The sequence below is a fragment of the Physeter macrocephalus genome, chromosome 11, assembly GCF_002837175.3.
Source record: "Physeter macrocephalus isolate SW-GA chromosome 11, ASM283717v5, whole genome shotgun sequence".
NCBI lineage: Eukaryota > Metazoa > Chordata > Mammalia > Artiodactyla > Physeteridae > Physeter > Physeter macrocephalus.
The window spans coordinates 39,286,364-39,302,555 of NC_041224.1; the positions used below are offsets into that span (position 1 = coordinate 39,286,364).

Below are 16,192 nucleotides of genomic sequence, written 5' to 3' on the forward strand. Positions count from 1 at the left end.
GCACTTCCCTGATGACTAATGATGTTGAGTATCTTTTCACATGCTTACTAGCCATTTATACTTTCTTGAGAGTAATGTTCAGATCCTTTGCCCTTTTGTTAATTGCGGATATTTGTCTTTTTATTGTTGAGTACTGAAAGTCAAAACCACTTTAAAAGATCATCTGTAACTTGAGAGTATTACCCAAGCAACGCTTGGAAAATAGAGAAAATCCAAATATCTGGATGATAATCTGGAGATAGCACATCACTGCCCTGTCAGAGGCATTTCATCAGAAAAGCATGTGAGGGCTTGATCCCGAATCCTTTCCACCTGCCAGTGCCAGAGCCTGCCCCTGCCTTCCTGTGGTCTCCGCAGCCACCTCCAGACGCTGGTAGTCTGAGCAACGATGATCACAGCTTTCTTGGCAGTTGGGTCCCTACAGCTGCTCGTGGGATTGTGTCAGAACTGCCTTTACAAATGTTTGTCTCCACTGTGTTAGATGCCAACCCTTTCATGGGGAAACTGAATCCGATGTCTTAAGGAGAACCTTCAGACAGGCACATAAATAAATTCTTTTAAGGAAGTTTGCGTTTACCGAAGATTTCTGGAAATTTCGCAAACACATACATGGATCTCATTTACAACTAAAGATTACTTGCCCACGTGAAGGCCAAAACTATTTATTTAATAAGTCGCAACTTTCCACCTCATTTGTGCAAAGCCAAGGGATTATTTTAACATAATCATAGTTGGTGGATTAAAATGCCTTCTTACAAATGAGCCTGTTTATACACTTAAAGGACTTGTAGCTTGGGCCCCCATCAGCTGTCTTCCTCTACACTTCTAGACTGATGCACCTTCTAATGGAGACACCTTATTTTATTTTATTGATAAAACCACCACTATTTTATTTATACTCGCAGCTTCTGTGGGCCAGGGGTTGACACAGGGTGCAGTAAGGATGACCCATCTCTGCTTCTCAGTGTCGGGGACCCCTTGTCTAAAAGCCGAACAGTGTCACTTCCACTGTATTTTATTGGTCAAAGTAGTCACAAGGGAATCTAACTTGAACTCTTGATAGAAGGTACGTAAAGAGCATTTGTGGCTATTTTTCAAAAATCTGCGAAAATTCTCAATCAACACTGGTGGGATGAAGAACGAATCAACAAATGGATTGTGATATCTCTAGGCAGAGGGTCTCAAGTATCAGCCAATGAGAGCCTCATCCTGCCCGATTCCTCCAAAGGATAAAACAGAAAAACATGGTTTCTTCATGCTGTCCTCTCTGCTTCCTGTTCTGGCCGATGGTGTTGCACCCTCATCCTAAGCGTGGCAAAGATACATCTGTGCCCACTGCCCACAGATGTACCTGCTACCAGCAGTTGGGGAGTGAGGTCAGGGAAGCGAGAAAGAAGCTGACATTCGGGCCTTGGGCTGGGGACTCCACGCATCCTCTCATTCAAGCCTCACAGCATGAGGTGAGCTATTTCATACCCATTTCAGACAAGGAAGCAGAGGATAGAAGAGGCTGGGTCACTCTAACAGACACCGCTGGTGCCCTACGGCACTTCAGCCTCAGCTGCATGCAGCAGGCCAGCTCAGACTCACCTCAGGCTGACAGCATCCCATGTCAAGATGCGGTGTCTGGGACTTGCCTGGTGGCACAGTGGATAAGACTCCCAACGCAGGGAGCCCGGGTTTGATCCCTGGTCAGAGAACTAGATCCCACATGCATGCCACAACTAAGGAGCCTGCATGCCGCAACTAAGGAGCCCGCCTGCTGCAACTAAGGAGCCCGCCTGCCACAACTAAACCCGGCACAACCAAATAAATAAATATATATATATATATATATATTTTTTTAAAGCGATGTGGTGTCTTTCTCCTCTGCACCAGGGGCTCTCCTGCAAGGTTCACAGTTGGCCCAGTTGTAGGCAAAGCCCAGAGTGTGGAGGCACTTCCCTGATCTTGGTTTTTCTTCCTTTTCTCTTTCACTCTCCTCACTGGCTCGCCCCTCCTTTCTTGGACTCACCTCCCACGTAAACTATCTGCACTAAAGTCCTGTCTCAGGCTCTGCTTTGGGTTGACCAAGATACCCACTTGTCCATTTTCTGGAAAAACTAGGATTTGAAAAACTCGGATCTGAACTTGGTTTAGACCACAGAACCTGAGGAGTGGTATGAGTCAAGTGGCCCCTCGAGACTTTTTCCACTGTCAGCCAAATTCAGTGGAAGAAGAGTTGGGCGTGGGGAGAGGGTGAGGATAAAAGAGTGAATAGGACGGTTGCTTACAGTCACTGTTTCTCCTGCAGCCCTCTCTTGAATAAGACTGTTTATCAAGATGGGCATGAACTATCAGTGAAGGAGGACGTGAATCAGTGCATTCAGTCTTCTAACACTTTAACTTCCTTCTCAAGTAATTTCTGGAACTGCAGTCAATGACAGTAGTTGCCGTACCACTCATGAGCATTGTAGCACGTAGAGGCCTCTCCCAAGGTGGATGTAGAGGCGTCACACGGACCTCAGTTTTAATGCAGGCTAAGATGGAGATTAGCCAGTGTGGCTCCAGGACCCTGACTTCTGTGTCATATATTGTCAGTGGCATATACCATGCTAGAGAACTTTCCATGAAGTGAAACTGAAGAATATGGATACTACCCCCAAGAGGGTTTAAAAACCATCTAAGACACAAATAAGCTTGAACTTAGATCTGTAGTATTTCTTGTAAGCAGCATATGGTTGGGTCTTGCTTTTTTATCCAATCTGATAAACTTGGCCTTTTAATTGGGGCATTTAGACCATTTATACTTAATGTGATTATTGTGATGGTTCATTTATGTATCGTTTTCTATGTTCCTATTTGTCCTTTGTTCCCTTTTTTCTCTTTTCCTGCCTTCTTTTGGAATTTTTTTATGATTTCATTGTATCTCCTTTTTTGACTTATTAGCTGTAATTGTTTTGGTATCTTAATGGTTGCTGTAGTGCTTATAATATACATCTTAATTTATCAGAGTCTATCTTCAAGCAATATTATACCACTTCACGTACAGTATAACAATCTCACAATAGTGTGCATCCATTTTTTCCCCTCCTGGCTTTTACGTTACTGATTTATTTCATAGGAAAATAATCTTGGGAATTCCTTGGTGGTTGGGTTCAATCCCTGGTCAGGAAACTAAGATCCCGCATGCCACGTGATGTGGCAAAAAAAAAAGAAAAAAAAACTTACACATTTACTCATGGTTACCGTTTCCAGAGGTTTTCATTCCTTTGTGTAGATTCGTATTTTCATGTGGTATTATTTCTCTTGTGGCATAAAGATGGTTTTAACATTCTAATAATGATAGTGTGCTGGTGCTGAACTATTTCAGCTTTTGTATGTCTGAAAAAGTCTTTATTTCACCTTTATTTTTGAAAGATATTTTCACTTGATACAAAATGCTAAGTAGACAGGTTTTTTTTTCAATACTTTAAAATATTATCTTCTTACATTGTTTCTGACAAGAAACCAGCTGTCATATTTATCTTTGTTCCTTTGTATGTAAACATGTCTTTTTTTTTCCCCTCTGGATTCTTTGAAGACTTTCTCTTTTTTTCTTTTTAATTAATTAATTAATTAATTTTTGGCTGCGTTGGGTCTTCGTTGCTGCACATGGGCTTTCTCTAGTTGCAGCGAGTGGGGGCTACTCTTCGTTGCAGTGTGGGAGCTTCTCATTGCGGTGGCTTCTCTCGTTGCGGAGCACGGGCTCTAGGCACGCGGGCTTGAGTAGTTATGGCTCGCAGGCTCTAGAGCACAGGCTCAGTAGTTGTGGCGCATGGGCTTAGTTGCTCCATGGCATGTGGGATCTTCCCCGACCAGGGCTCGAACCCGTGTCCCCTGCATTGGCAGGCGGATTCCTAACCCCTGCACCACCAGGGAAGTCCTGAAGACTTTCTCTTCATCACTGGTTTTGAGACATTTATGATGTGCCCTGGTGTAATTTTCACGTTTCTCATGCTTGGGGTTTATCACCATGCACTTGCAGGAAAAATTAATTTCAAAATTTAATTTAAAAGTGCTGGTTTCATTTGAGAATGTCCTTGATGAAGAAGTAAAAATATTAATAATATTAACTGTATTAAAGTCTGAAATTGTCAGTATGTATAAAGTGACTTCTGCTGCATACCAAAGCATGCTGGTTGTGGCAAAGAAAAGCGCTTGTGCAGTTGTTTGAGTTGTGAGCTGAACTAGCTGCTTTTTTCACAAACACCATTTTTTTACTTGAAAGAATGACAACAAACTATGGTTATTCAAACTTGTGTGTTTGGCAGATATTTTTCTTAAAAAGTTAAAATGAGCCTGTCACTTCAGGGAAAGCAGTTGATAGTATTTGTTGTCAGTGATAAAATTCAAACTTTTTAATGAAAATTTGAATTTTGGAAAAGTTGTAGCCACCACCATAATCATGACCAATACCTAACCATATCTTCTGATGCGATACATGGTGAAATTAACAAGTGTGATTTTTTTTAAATATTGTATAATGTGTCAACATTTAGAAGATCTGTGTAATTTGGTAAACCAATATTTTCCAAATGACCAATACATGATGTTCAAAATCATGTATGGGTAAAAGATCCAGTCAAAGTGTTAGACCAACCTATTTTCATGTAACAGAGTATGAAAAATTCATTGATATAGTCAGTGAATCACATTTCAATTAACCTTTAAGAAACTATCACTTGTCAAGGTTTAGGAAAATATCAAAGAAGAATATCAATAATTAACCTTAAAAAACTTCTCCCCCCTCCAACTAGCCTCCATGTGAGGCTATATTTTCTTCGTATTCCTCAAGTAAAACAACATATTGTAATAGACTTTATGCACAGCAGATAATAGAATACAGCTATCTACTATGAAGCAAGGCATGAAAGAGATTTTCAAAAATGCCAAACAGTAATTCAGAGATAATTTTTTAGGTATCTTATTTAGCGGAGAAACCCTTGAGACATTTCCACTAAGATCAGAAACCAGGCAAGAACGCCCACTATCTCTATTACTAGTCAACATTGTAATAGAGATATTAACCCATGTAATTAAACAAGAGAAATCAGAGGCAAAAACTGTAAAGAAGAAGGAAAACTATCTCTATTTTAAATTATATGGTAATATACCTACAAAAGCCCAGTGAATCAATAATAAAATTAACTGAAGCAATAATTCAGTGAAGTAACACAATACAAAGTTAATATACAAAAGTCAATAGTCTTTGTATACATAAACAATACACAAAAGGCATAAGGGTAGAGAAAACCCCATTTATAATAGCAAGAAGGAAGGTTAAATACTTAGGATGGGGGGAGTAGGAAGACCCTTAGCTCACCTCCTTCCATGGGCACACCAAAATTACAACTATTTACAGAACAATTACCAATGAGAACAACCTGAAGACTAGCAGAAAAGATTTTCCACAACTAAAGAGATAAAGAAGGAACCACAGTAAGATGGGTGGGAGGGGCAAACATGCCATATAGTCAAGACCCACATCCCCAGGGAGGTGACCCACGAACAGGAGGATAATCACAATTGCAGAAATTCTCCCCAAAGAGTGAGGGGTCCAAGCCCCACATCGGACTCCCTGGACTTGAGAGTCCTGCATCAGGAAGACAAGCCCCCAGACATCTGGCATTGAAGGCCAGCAAGGCTTGCGTACATATATGTAATGGTGTTGGGAAAATGGACAGCACATGCAAAAGAATCGAACTGGACTACTTTTTCACACCATACCCCCCCCAAAAAAATCAAGATGGATTAAAGACTTAAATGTAAGACCTGAACCCATAAAACTCTGTGAACTAAATATACTATGTTCTTTGACATCCATCTTAGCAATTTTTTTTTGGATATGTCTCCTTAGGCTGGGGAAACAAAAGCAAAAATAAACAAATGGGACTACATCAAACTAAAAAGCTTTTTCACAGAGAAGGAAACTAGCATTAAAATGAAAAGGCAGTCTACTGAATGGGAGAAGATATTTACAAATGATATATCTGATAAGGGGTTAATATCTAAAATATACAAAGAACTCATACAACTCAGCATCAAAAAAACAAACAACCCAATTAAAAAATGGTCGGAGGATCTGAATAGACATTTTTCTAAAGACTACAGATGGCCAACAGACACATGAAAAGATGCTCAACCTCACTAATCATCAGGGAAATGCAAATCAAAACCACAATGAGATAATCACCTCACACCTGTCAGAATAGCTATTATCAAAAAGACAACAAATAATAGGTGTTGGCAAGGATGTGGAGAAGAGAACCCTCATGCACTGTTAGAGGTAATGTAAATTCGTGCAGCCACTATGGAAACAAAATGGAGGTTCCTCAACAAATTAAATATAGAACTACCATCTGATTCAGCAGTTCCACTTCTGGGCATTTTTCCAAAGAAAACAAAAATACTAATTCAGAAAGATATATGCACCCTTATGTTCATTGCAGCATTATTCACAGTGGCCAAGATATGGAAGCAACCTAAGTGTCCATTGATAGATGACTGGATAAAAAAGATGTGGTATATATACACAACTAAATATTACTCAGCCATAAAAAAAAAAAAATGAAATCTTGCCATTTGTGACAGCCTGGTTGGACCTAGAGCGTATTATATTGATACTAAGTGAAATAAGTCAGGCAGAAAAAGACAAATACTATATGATTTCACTTATATGTGGAATCCAAAAAACAAGACAAACAAATGAAAAAGATAAAACAGAAACAGACTCATAGATACAGAGGATAAACGAATGCCAGAGGGGAGGGTGTTGGGAGAGAGTGAAATTAGGTGAAGAGAATTAAGAGGTACAAACTTCCAGTTATCAAATAAATAAGTAACAGGGATGTAACGTAAAGCATAGGAAATGTAACAACTTTTAAGGTGACAGATTGTAACTAGACTTATTGTGGTGATCATTTTATAAAAATATCAAGTCACTGTGTTGTACACCTGAAACTAATATGTCAATTACACTTAAATTTTTTTAAAAATTTAGGTACTTAGGAATTTTCATAAGTATACAAAGTACAAGTATATATGAGGACATTTTTAATACAGTTCTGGAAGACACAAAAGCAGGCGTACAAATGGAAAACATCCCCTGTTCTTGAGTAGGACAATTCAACATTATAAAGATGTCAGTTCTCCTGAAGTTGATTTATAAATTTAATGCAGTCCTAATAAAAATAACAGCAAGCTATTTATGGAGTTAAATAAGTTGATACTAAGTTCATGTGAAAAAATAAACGTCCAAGAATAGACAAGAAAACAATGAAAAAGAAAAACTACAAGGGAGGAATAGCCCTGCCAGATACTAAAACATACAATAAATCCTCTGTAATTAAAATCGTGTGGTACTAATGCTTGATGGACAATTGACCTGTGGAATAGAAGAGAAAGCCCAGTATTAGACCCAAATACATATTAGAATTTATAGTATGATAAAGGTGGCATCTCAAATCCCTGCATTTTTAATAAATGTTAGTGGGACAACTGGATAGCCATTTAGAAAAAGATAAAATTAAATCCAATGTATCTCACACCCCTACACAGGAATAGCTCCAAATGGATCAGGGATCTAAATGTAAAAAAGGAAACCATAAAATATCAGAGGAAAACATGGCTGACTTTCTCTTTAACCTTGGTGTAGAAAATGGCTTTCTAATTATGACTCAGATACTAGAGGTAATAGATTGATAAACTTGACTACATAAAAATTATAATTTTTTTCAATCATCGTAAGGGAAGTCAAAAGACAAAGGACCACCCGGGAGAACATATTCACAACATATACCACAAAGGCTTAATATGCCTGATATACGAAGAACTCCTGAAAATTGAGGGGCAAAGGATCAAAATCCCGATAGAAAAATGGGGAGGGGACTTCCCTGGTGGCGCAGTGGTTAAGAATCCGCCTGCCAATGCAGGGGGCACGGGTTCGAGCCCTGGTCCAGGAAGATCCCACGTGCTGCAGAGCAACTAAGCCTGTGAGCCACAACTACTGAGCCCACGTGTCACACTGAAGCACGTGTGCCTAGAGCCCGTGCTCTGTACCAAGAGAAGCCAGCGCAATGAGAAACCTGCACACCTCAATGAAGAGTAGCGCCTGCTCGCCACAACTAGAGAAAGCCCAGGCGCAGCAACGAAGACCCAACACAGCAAAAAATAAAATATATAAATTAAAAAAAAAAAAAAACCTTTAAAAAAAATGGGGAAGATACACAAATAGACAATTCACTAAAAGATAAGGTACAAAAATTATCTTCAAACATATGAAATGATGTGCAGACTCACTCAGAATTAGAGAAATGCAAATTAAGACAGCACTGAAATACCATTTCTAACCTATCCAACTGACCAAAATTAAATCATATGACAGCATATTCTGTTGGCCAAGACTGGGGAAAAAGGCCTCTCATACCTTGTTGGGAATGCACATTGGTACACTCCTTCTGGAGGGGAATTTGGCAACACCTAACAAAAGTACATACATATACACTTACCTTGTAACCTAGAAATCCCACTTCTAGGGTAGGTGTATCTTCTGAGTGTATCTACACCTCCAATTCTTAAGAAAATGTGTGTGCACAAGAGTATTCTCTGCAGCCTTGTTCGTAGTTACAAAGTATTGGAAACACCTAAATGTTCATACATAAGAGAGTGGTAGTATTCAACCTTGGTTACTCTACATAATGCAGCAATATGCAATTCTGAAAAAAGAATAAGGAAGAGCTCTATGAATAATTATGGAGTGACTTTCAGGACATACTGTGAAGTTAAATAAACAAAGCCCAAAAGAGCATCTACAGTGCACTGCCCTTCATAGGAGAAGAGGAGACAGATGCTCATTTGGGCAAAAGAAATACAGCAAAGGATAAAGCAGAAACCTAAGGGGCTGGTTACCTCCGGAGGTGGGGGGAGGCAGAGGGGAGTGTGAAAAGGGTGGTGAGGACGAGGAGGGAGTGACATTTCTCTGGCCCTTACAGCTAGAGTCGTGTTAACAACCCCTTCACAGTCGGTAGTGATGGGCTGTCACTGTGCTTGTGTGATTCTATCACCGTGAACCTTCGGTCTGACCTAGTGCGAAAATACTTATGTTAAGTGTTATGCAGTATAAAAGGGAATTTTCTACTTAACAGCTCTTGGCTAGGAGATATCAGAGCAGAATGCTTGTTTCACTACAACAGTTCTAACCAACAACAATGAGGGTTGTTTTAACCCATTCCTTCCTATCCAGAGCACTGGTTTTTAGCACTTAATCATCATTCCCATCACCAGTTTCTCCTTTCTATCCCTCGAAAACCCTGACTTTATATCAGAAGGGTGAACGCTGGTTATGTTCTCTTGCCTGGCAAGTTAGGCATTTTGGTTTTGGTGAGTTCTGTTTTGGGTTTTGGTTTTTGTTTATGATTCTGCCTCTGATGGTCTTTGATTTTTGGCAACAGATCGTGAAATATTTACATAATTTGAAGTGCCCGTATACACTTCTTATCGAAATTTCTCTTATAACCAAGTGTTTTAGCCAAGTTTTGCAAACGTACAAATGAATAATGTGTTTCGTCTTCCTTAAATTCCTCCGCATCATCCACAGATGCAGATGATAACGTACCATGAAATTATCCAAAGACATCAGGCAGACAGAGGAGCAGGAAATGAGCAAGGGATGGTTAATTCATTGGCTAGCTTCCCAGACCCTGCAGGGTCAACGGTGGATCTGTATCTTTGTGTAAATAAAATCATGGACACTTTTACCCCTTTTCGCTTCATCTTGGACATGTCGTTGATGACTCTGGCATTTCTCATTTCAGGAATGACTATACCTGAAGAAGATGCCGACGTGGGGCAAAGCAGTAAATATTGCCTTGTGGCCATTGGAAGACTCCAGGTAAGAAAAGGCTCACACACAGCCTTTTTGATCTCCAGGGAAGGCTTACTGTTGCAAAGAGCAAGAGCCTGTAGGTTTGGATGCCTTTTTCGACCGCCTGTGTCCTCAGTACTGTTGGGCTCTGTGTCTCGCCCTGTGGGAGAAGGATGAGGCTGAATCTGGGAGAAGAAGACGGGCAGGGACTTCGAGCAGTAAGTAGCAGAAGCAGGCTGTCCTTGCTTCACCGATGGCCTGAGTCAGTCCGTCCCCATGTGTGGGCCGCTTACTGCAAAGTTGAGCTCTGCTCACATCACACCCGGGTCTTTAAAATTCTTTTCATTGAAGTATAGTTGATTTACAATATCGTGTTGGTTTCAGGTGTACAGCAAAGTGATTCAGAGATATAGAGAAAGATAAATAGAAATATAGATAAACAGATAGATAGACACATAGATACATAGATTGACACATAGGCACATAGATAGATATTGGGTTGGCCAAAACGTTCCTTCGGGTTTTTCCGAAAAACCTGAACGAACGTTTTGGCCAACCCACTGCATAGACAGATATATCTTTTTCAGATTCTTTTCCATTATAGGTTATGACAGGATACTGAATATAGTTCCCGGTGCTACACAGTAGGGCCTTGTTGTTTCACACCCCTGTTTAATCCCCTTGAATGTTGCCCCATGGTCTGCAGGATAAAGCACTCACTCATCTTACAAGCCCACCTCCTCCCCCTCCCCCTCATGCCCTGTTCCCAGAGCGCAGCACGCCCTTTCCACAAGCCCACTGTGCACTTCCCCACCGTTGCAGGTGTCCACGGGCTGTTCCTTCTGCCTGGTATTTCCTTGTTTCCCGCCTTCTCCTTTTACAACTCCTTCTCCTCTTGTTTACTTCCTATTTCCTCATCCTTCAAGATCCAGTGAAATGACTCCTGTATCTGCTTAGTCAAAATGAATCATCCCCTCCTCCCTGCACAGGTTTATATGTCAGTTATGATTCTTCACTGTCTGTTTTCATATAGTTAGCTGAGGGCAGTCCCCTTCCTTGCAAGCTCCTCAAGGGCAAAAAATGTGTCTTTTTAATCTTCTGAGAATTAGATATGCTGAATAATGTATATAAAGTCCACTGGCTTCATGCCTGGCACACACAGTAGCCACTCAGTCTTTCTCCTTGTGGCATCAGGGGCCTTCTCTGTACTGAGGAAGGGGCCATGACAGACGTAGTTCAGAGGACACTGACCTTTCACATCCCTGGTTTCCTAGATCTTACCATTTTCAGACAGATGAGTAAGCTATTCCATTCACATGTGATAAGCATTGGTTATTCCTTGCAAATGGGGAAGAAAGAATACTTGGGTAAATACAGTTCACAAATACAGACTTTCCAAATATTTTGACCAGTTCCTTAGACTCATTTCCCATCCTTAGTAACGGGAAGGTGGGGGAAGGGAAGGGTATTAACATTTCTGAGCACCAGCTGTGTGCCAGGTGTTGTGCCAGGGTTTGACGTGCAGTGTCTCTCTGAACCTCACAACCACCCTATGAGGTTACAGCTTCCTAATTCCCAGGGACTGATAAGGAAACTGGGGCTCAGAAATGTAAACAAAGTGGTCCACTCTTCTGGTTAGTCCAGGGTGTGGCCAAGGCAGTTTGAAACATTTTAGACTTATTGTACTCATGACCTGGAGGGATCTGTGAAATTAAATCCACATGGGGGTCTTCCCTGGTGGGGCAGTGGTTAAGAATCCGCCTGCCAATGCAGGGGACACGGGTTCGAGCCCTGGTCCGGGAAGATCCCACATGCCGCGGAGCAACTAAGCCCGCGCGCCACAACTACTGAACCTGCGCTCTACAGCCCACGAGCCACAACTGTTGCGCCCACATGCCACAACTACTGAAGCCCGCGTGCCTAGAGCCCGTGCTCCGCAACAAGAGAAGCCACCGTAATAAGCCTGCGCACCGCAACAAAGAGTGGCCCTGGCTCACCGCAACTAGAGAGCCCGCGCGCGGCAACGAAAACCCAACGCAGCCAAAAATAAACAAATAAATTAATTAATTATTTTTTTAAAAAATCCACATGTATTGTTCCCATTCTCTAACTCAGTCTCCATCACCACCTCCCTGTGGATTTCTCCATCCAGGTGACCAGCTCTCCTGTGTGCATGGACATGAGCGGGATGTCGGTACCAACGGAATTCTTATCCCGGCATAACTCTGACGGGATCATCACATTTGTGGACCCAAGATGCATCAGTGTGATTGGCTACCAACCCCAGGTAGGTGGTTTTGAGCTCATGGCAGTCAGCTAGAGATTTAGTTTTACTTAAAATGCACCTACTTCATTTGTTCGAGATATTGTACATCACAATATAGGGAAACACAGGATAAAAATCCGTCTTCCTACCTGGGTACAGTAATGTCCTTCCAAAGCAAAAAAGAACATTGTATGCCACTGCACTGCTTAAAATTAACTCTCCCTTTTTTGTCCTAACCATTTCATTTAATCTAGCTGATTTTTCTCAAACTAGAGTTAAGATGCTCTATGAAAAAGAGGCTCTCTGATCAATTAAGTTTGATTAACACCAAACGGGAAATCTCCTTAGAAACTTTAAAAGTATTTTAGTGTGAAAGATGCTGAAAAATCTTAAAGATGTTCAATTAATTTTGTCTAACTGCTTGTTTCTCAAATGTATTTGGAACCTCTTTTTACAGGGGGCACATTTTCAAGGCCTTGTTTTTTTTTTTTTTTTTTTTTTTGCGGTACGCGGGCCTCTCACTGTTGTGGCCTCTTCCGTTGCGGAGCACAGGCTCCGGACGTGCAGGCTCAGCGGCCATGGCTCACGGGCCCAGTCGCTCCGCGGCATGTGGGATCCTCCCGGACCAGGGCTTGAACCCGTGTCCCCTGCATCGGCAGGCGGACTCGCAACCACTGCGCCACCAGGGAAGCCCTCAAGGCCTTTTTTTAAAAAAAAGTCCGTGAGACGCACAGAAGTCATGAGAAACACCAAAAGACAGGAGAGATTGTTCCAAATTAAGATAAACCAAAGAGATAAAATAATAATATGTAATGTAAGAGCCTTAATTGGGTCCTCAGCCTGAAGACTTATAAAGGACATTTGGGAGGAAATGTTAATATGTATGGAATAATGGGTGATTTTATCAAATAACTATTGATTTTTTTTTAGGCATAATATGGTATATTTTGGATTTGTGAGATGGAGTCATTTTTATGAGATACATATTTCAGGGAGAAGTGTCATGATTTCTGCTAATGATTTTCAAATGATTCAACAAAAAATTTTAAAATATATGTGTATATGAAAGATATTTCATTTCTATATATTTTATGTTTCACTTATATATTTATGTTTACATATATATGGAAGAAAGAAAAATGCAAATGTGGCAAAATATTGACAATTGATGAATCAAGCTAAATGACACACAGGTGTTTATTCTACCACCCTTTCAACTTTTCTGTAGATTTAAATTTTCAAAATAAAAAGCATTTGAACAAAAAAGAAAGAAAAAAAGGAACAAAGTTTGGGATATGTTGATATGGGTATCTTAATTATATATATATTTTTTATAAATTTGTTTATTTTATTTATTTTATTTTTGGCTGCGTTGGGTCTGTTGCTGCACGTGGGCTTTCTCTAGTTGCGGCGAGCGGGGGCTACTCTTTGTTGCAGTGCGCGGGCTCATTGCGGTGGCTTCTCTTGTTGCAGAGCACAGGCTCTAGGCACGTGGGCTTCAGTAGTTGTGGCACACAGGCTCAGTAGTTATGGCTCACAGGCTTAGTTGCTCCGTGGCATGTGGGATCTTTCCGGACCAGGGCTCGAACCCGTGTCCCCTGCATTGGCAGGCGGATTCTTAACCAGTGAGCCACCAGGGAAGCCCACATATATATCTTAGAACAGACCAAATTGAAATATTGGAACCGTTCATATAATTCTACATCTCTAGGTTGATGCAAACTTCAGATTTTGGATTGGAATGATGGGGAAAATTAATCTGTTTCCAAAATCACCATAACCTCTGATGGCCCTGTTTCCAGCCAGATCCATTTATCCACCGGCACCTTCCATGGGCATCTAGATGCTTTTTGGCACACAAATAAGACTTCCTTTCCACTGTCAGTGTCAGCTCCCACTGAGGCCATTTGCTGATTTGGGTTCTGATCGATGACTTAGTTTAAATCCTTTGCCATTTAAGGCACTTCCAACTGGACCACTTTCCTACAACACATTTGCCTTTTGACGGTTTATCTTTTTATAGTTGGTTGCGTTGCAACACACTTTTGTTTGGGGTTAATGCTGGGTCCTTTGAATAAAACATAGAGGAGCAAAGGTAGATAGTAAACAGGCTTTTAGCAAGTACAGTTATTTTATGATAACAGCATTTCTCCAGACACGAGAGAGCTGCAGTTTCCCCATTTAAACAATTTCAGTTTTCATAGGCAACACATCTGTCCTCCTGCTATCATTTGCATTCCTTTTGTTTATTAAAATATGTTTATTACAGTTTGCCTGTGCAGTTTGCCTCTCCAAGGCAAACGAGAATAAAATTGCATTTTGAAGCTGCTGCTCTAATACCTTAGCAAAATTAGAAGTCGGTATTGAACATGCCGAAAGGACTGAGGATAGCGTACCAGACGCCAGCTCCATGATTGCTCAAAGAGAAAATTTGCATCCACTTTTTTCCCCTGATGATGGTGTGAGCTAAAGGGTTGAAGGGGGTATATGTGAACGCTCTTGTATAACAGTGAGTTATAAAAAAATGAAACGTGGGATTGGAGATTATTAAAGCTTGTCTCTTTATTTAGGATCTTCTAGGAAAGGACATTTTGGAATTCTGCCACTCTGAGGATCAGAGCCATCTGCGGGAGAGCTTTCAGCAGGTACCACCAGTGCTCATTTACAGCTGATGTAGCAGTCGGGTACACACGGATGTAGTCCTTCGATGTGCCAGGCGGGCCAGCAGGGTCCCACCGAAGGCATCAGTCAGGGCCCCTGCCATGAAGGAGCTCGCAGCCCAGGGGGGACGGCAGACCATCAGGAAGGAGTTTCTGTTCATGGGAGAAGAGCAGAGGAGGGAGAGGTTGACAGTGTGGGGAAGAGGCCGGAACAGTCTCCGAGGGGAGGCAGCAATTGGGATGGGTCTTAAAAGATGAGCAGAGAAGAAATGACATTCTAGACTGAGGGGCCAGCACCTGAGATGCAAAAGAGCATGGCTTTTTGGGAGAGTTATGAGTAGTTCCTCACGGCTGGAGTGACACTGGCCGGCTTGTGGGGAGGAGGTGGGCAGTGGTCAAAGATGAGGCCGGTGAGGCCAGATTCTGAAGGGCCTCATGTGCCATTGGCGAGGCGCTTAAATTCTCTCCTGAGTCATTTAAGTGGGGATTCCCTTGAGGATTTGAAGTGGAGCAGTGTTTTTGAAAAACAATTTTGGCAGCCCAGGTATGCAGAAAGAGACAAGGGTATGAAATAACTGGAACAAAAGACAAATTGGGAGCCTGCTTCGGTTGCCCAGGTGAGAGGGGGTGAGACCTGAAATGGGGTAGGAGCAACAGAGGAGGTGGTTGTGGGTTAGTGATGCTGTGGATAGAGACAGTGAAGGAGAGAGACGGATTGAGGATGACCGTGAGGGTCTGAGAGGAAGGCTGCACTACTGACCGCATCCCGAGCATCATTATGATCAGCTACTGTTCATTGAGCACCTACTATGTGCCAGGCGCTATGGAAATCCCTTTCGCACACACTGCTTTCCTGAATCTTCACGACAGTCACAGGAGATGGGCATTATTATCTTCATGCTACAGGTGAGTCAAGTGAAGCTCAGTGAAGGAAGAGCACCTTAGGGTCACGTGGGCAGTCAGTGAGAGAACCAGGCTTCTCACTGAGGACCTGCCACCTCCTGAGCCCGGGTCCACCTGGGAGGAGAGAGAGAGAGCCAGTTTCTCAAAGGGCTCCGGTGACTCGCTTCAGCCCCCGCAAAGAAAAGGACAGGCAATGTTACAGCAGAGGGGCCTTTAAATGACTTTTTAAGAGGGAATAATAGTTCGTCATTCATCTGAGAGAATAAGTCCTTGACATTCTGCTTTACAAGTGTTTCAGAATGAGGGCCTCTGACAGCCTAGCTCTCCTATTAAAGGCCTGGATATGTCTGCATAAATAGATCTAGTGCTCCAATTACACGCCGCCTGTGCACGCAGATCGCGTAACCCCTCCTGCGCCCTGCGCGCTCCGCTCTGTTCTTCCCAAACATCACCAGCTCCTGGTTTTCTTTCCACCTGTCA

At 41.9% G+C, this 16,192-nt stretch overlaps 1 protein-coding gene across 2 annotated transcripts in view; it reads left to right on the plus strand.

Annotated features, from left to right (window-relative positions):
* ARNT2 (aryl hydrocarbon receptor nuclear translocator 2) overlaps window positions 1-16,192 on the plus strand; it is a 195,438-nt gene that overhangs the window by 138,241 nt on the left and 41,005 nt on the right. For both annotated transcript variants that reach the window (XM_024129735.3, XM_055087888.1), the window contains exons 9-11: window positions 9,834-9,910; window positions 12,036-12,170; window positions 14,720-14,794. In XM_024129735.3, coding sequence (XP_023985503.2) covers window positions 9,834-9,910; window positions 12,036-12,170; window positions 14,720-14,794 — 287 coding nt within the window. The remainder of the gene's footprint in view (window positions 1-9,833; window positions 9,911-12,035; window positions 12,171-14,719; window positions 14,795-16,192) is intronic.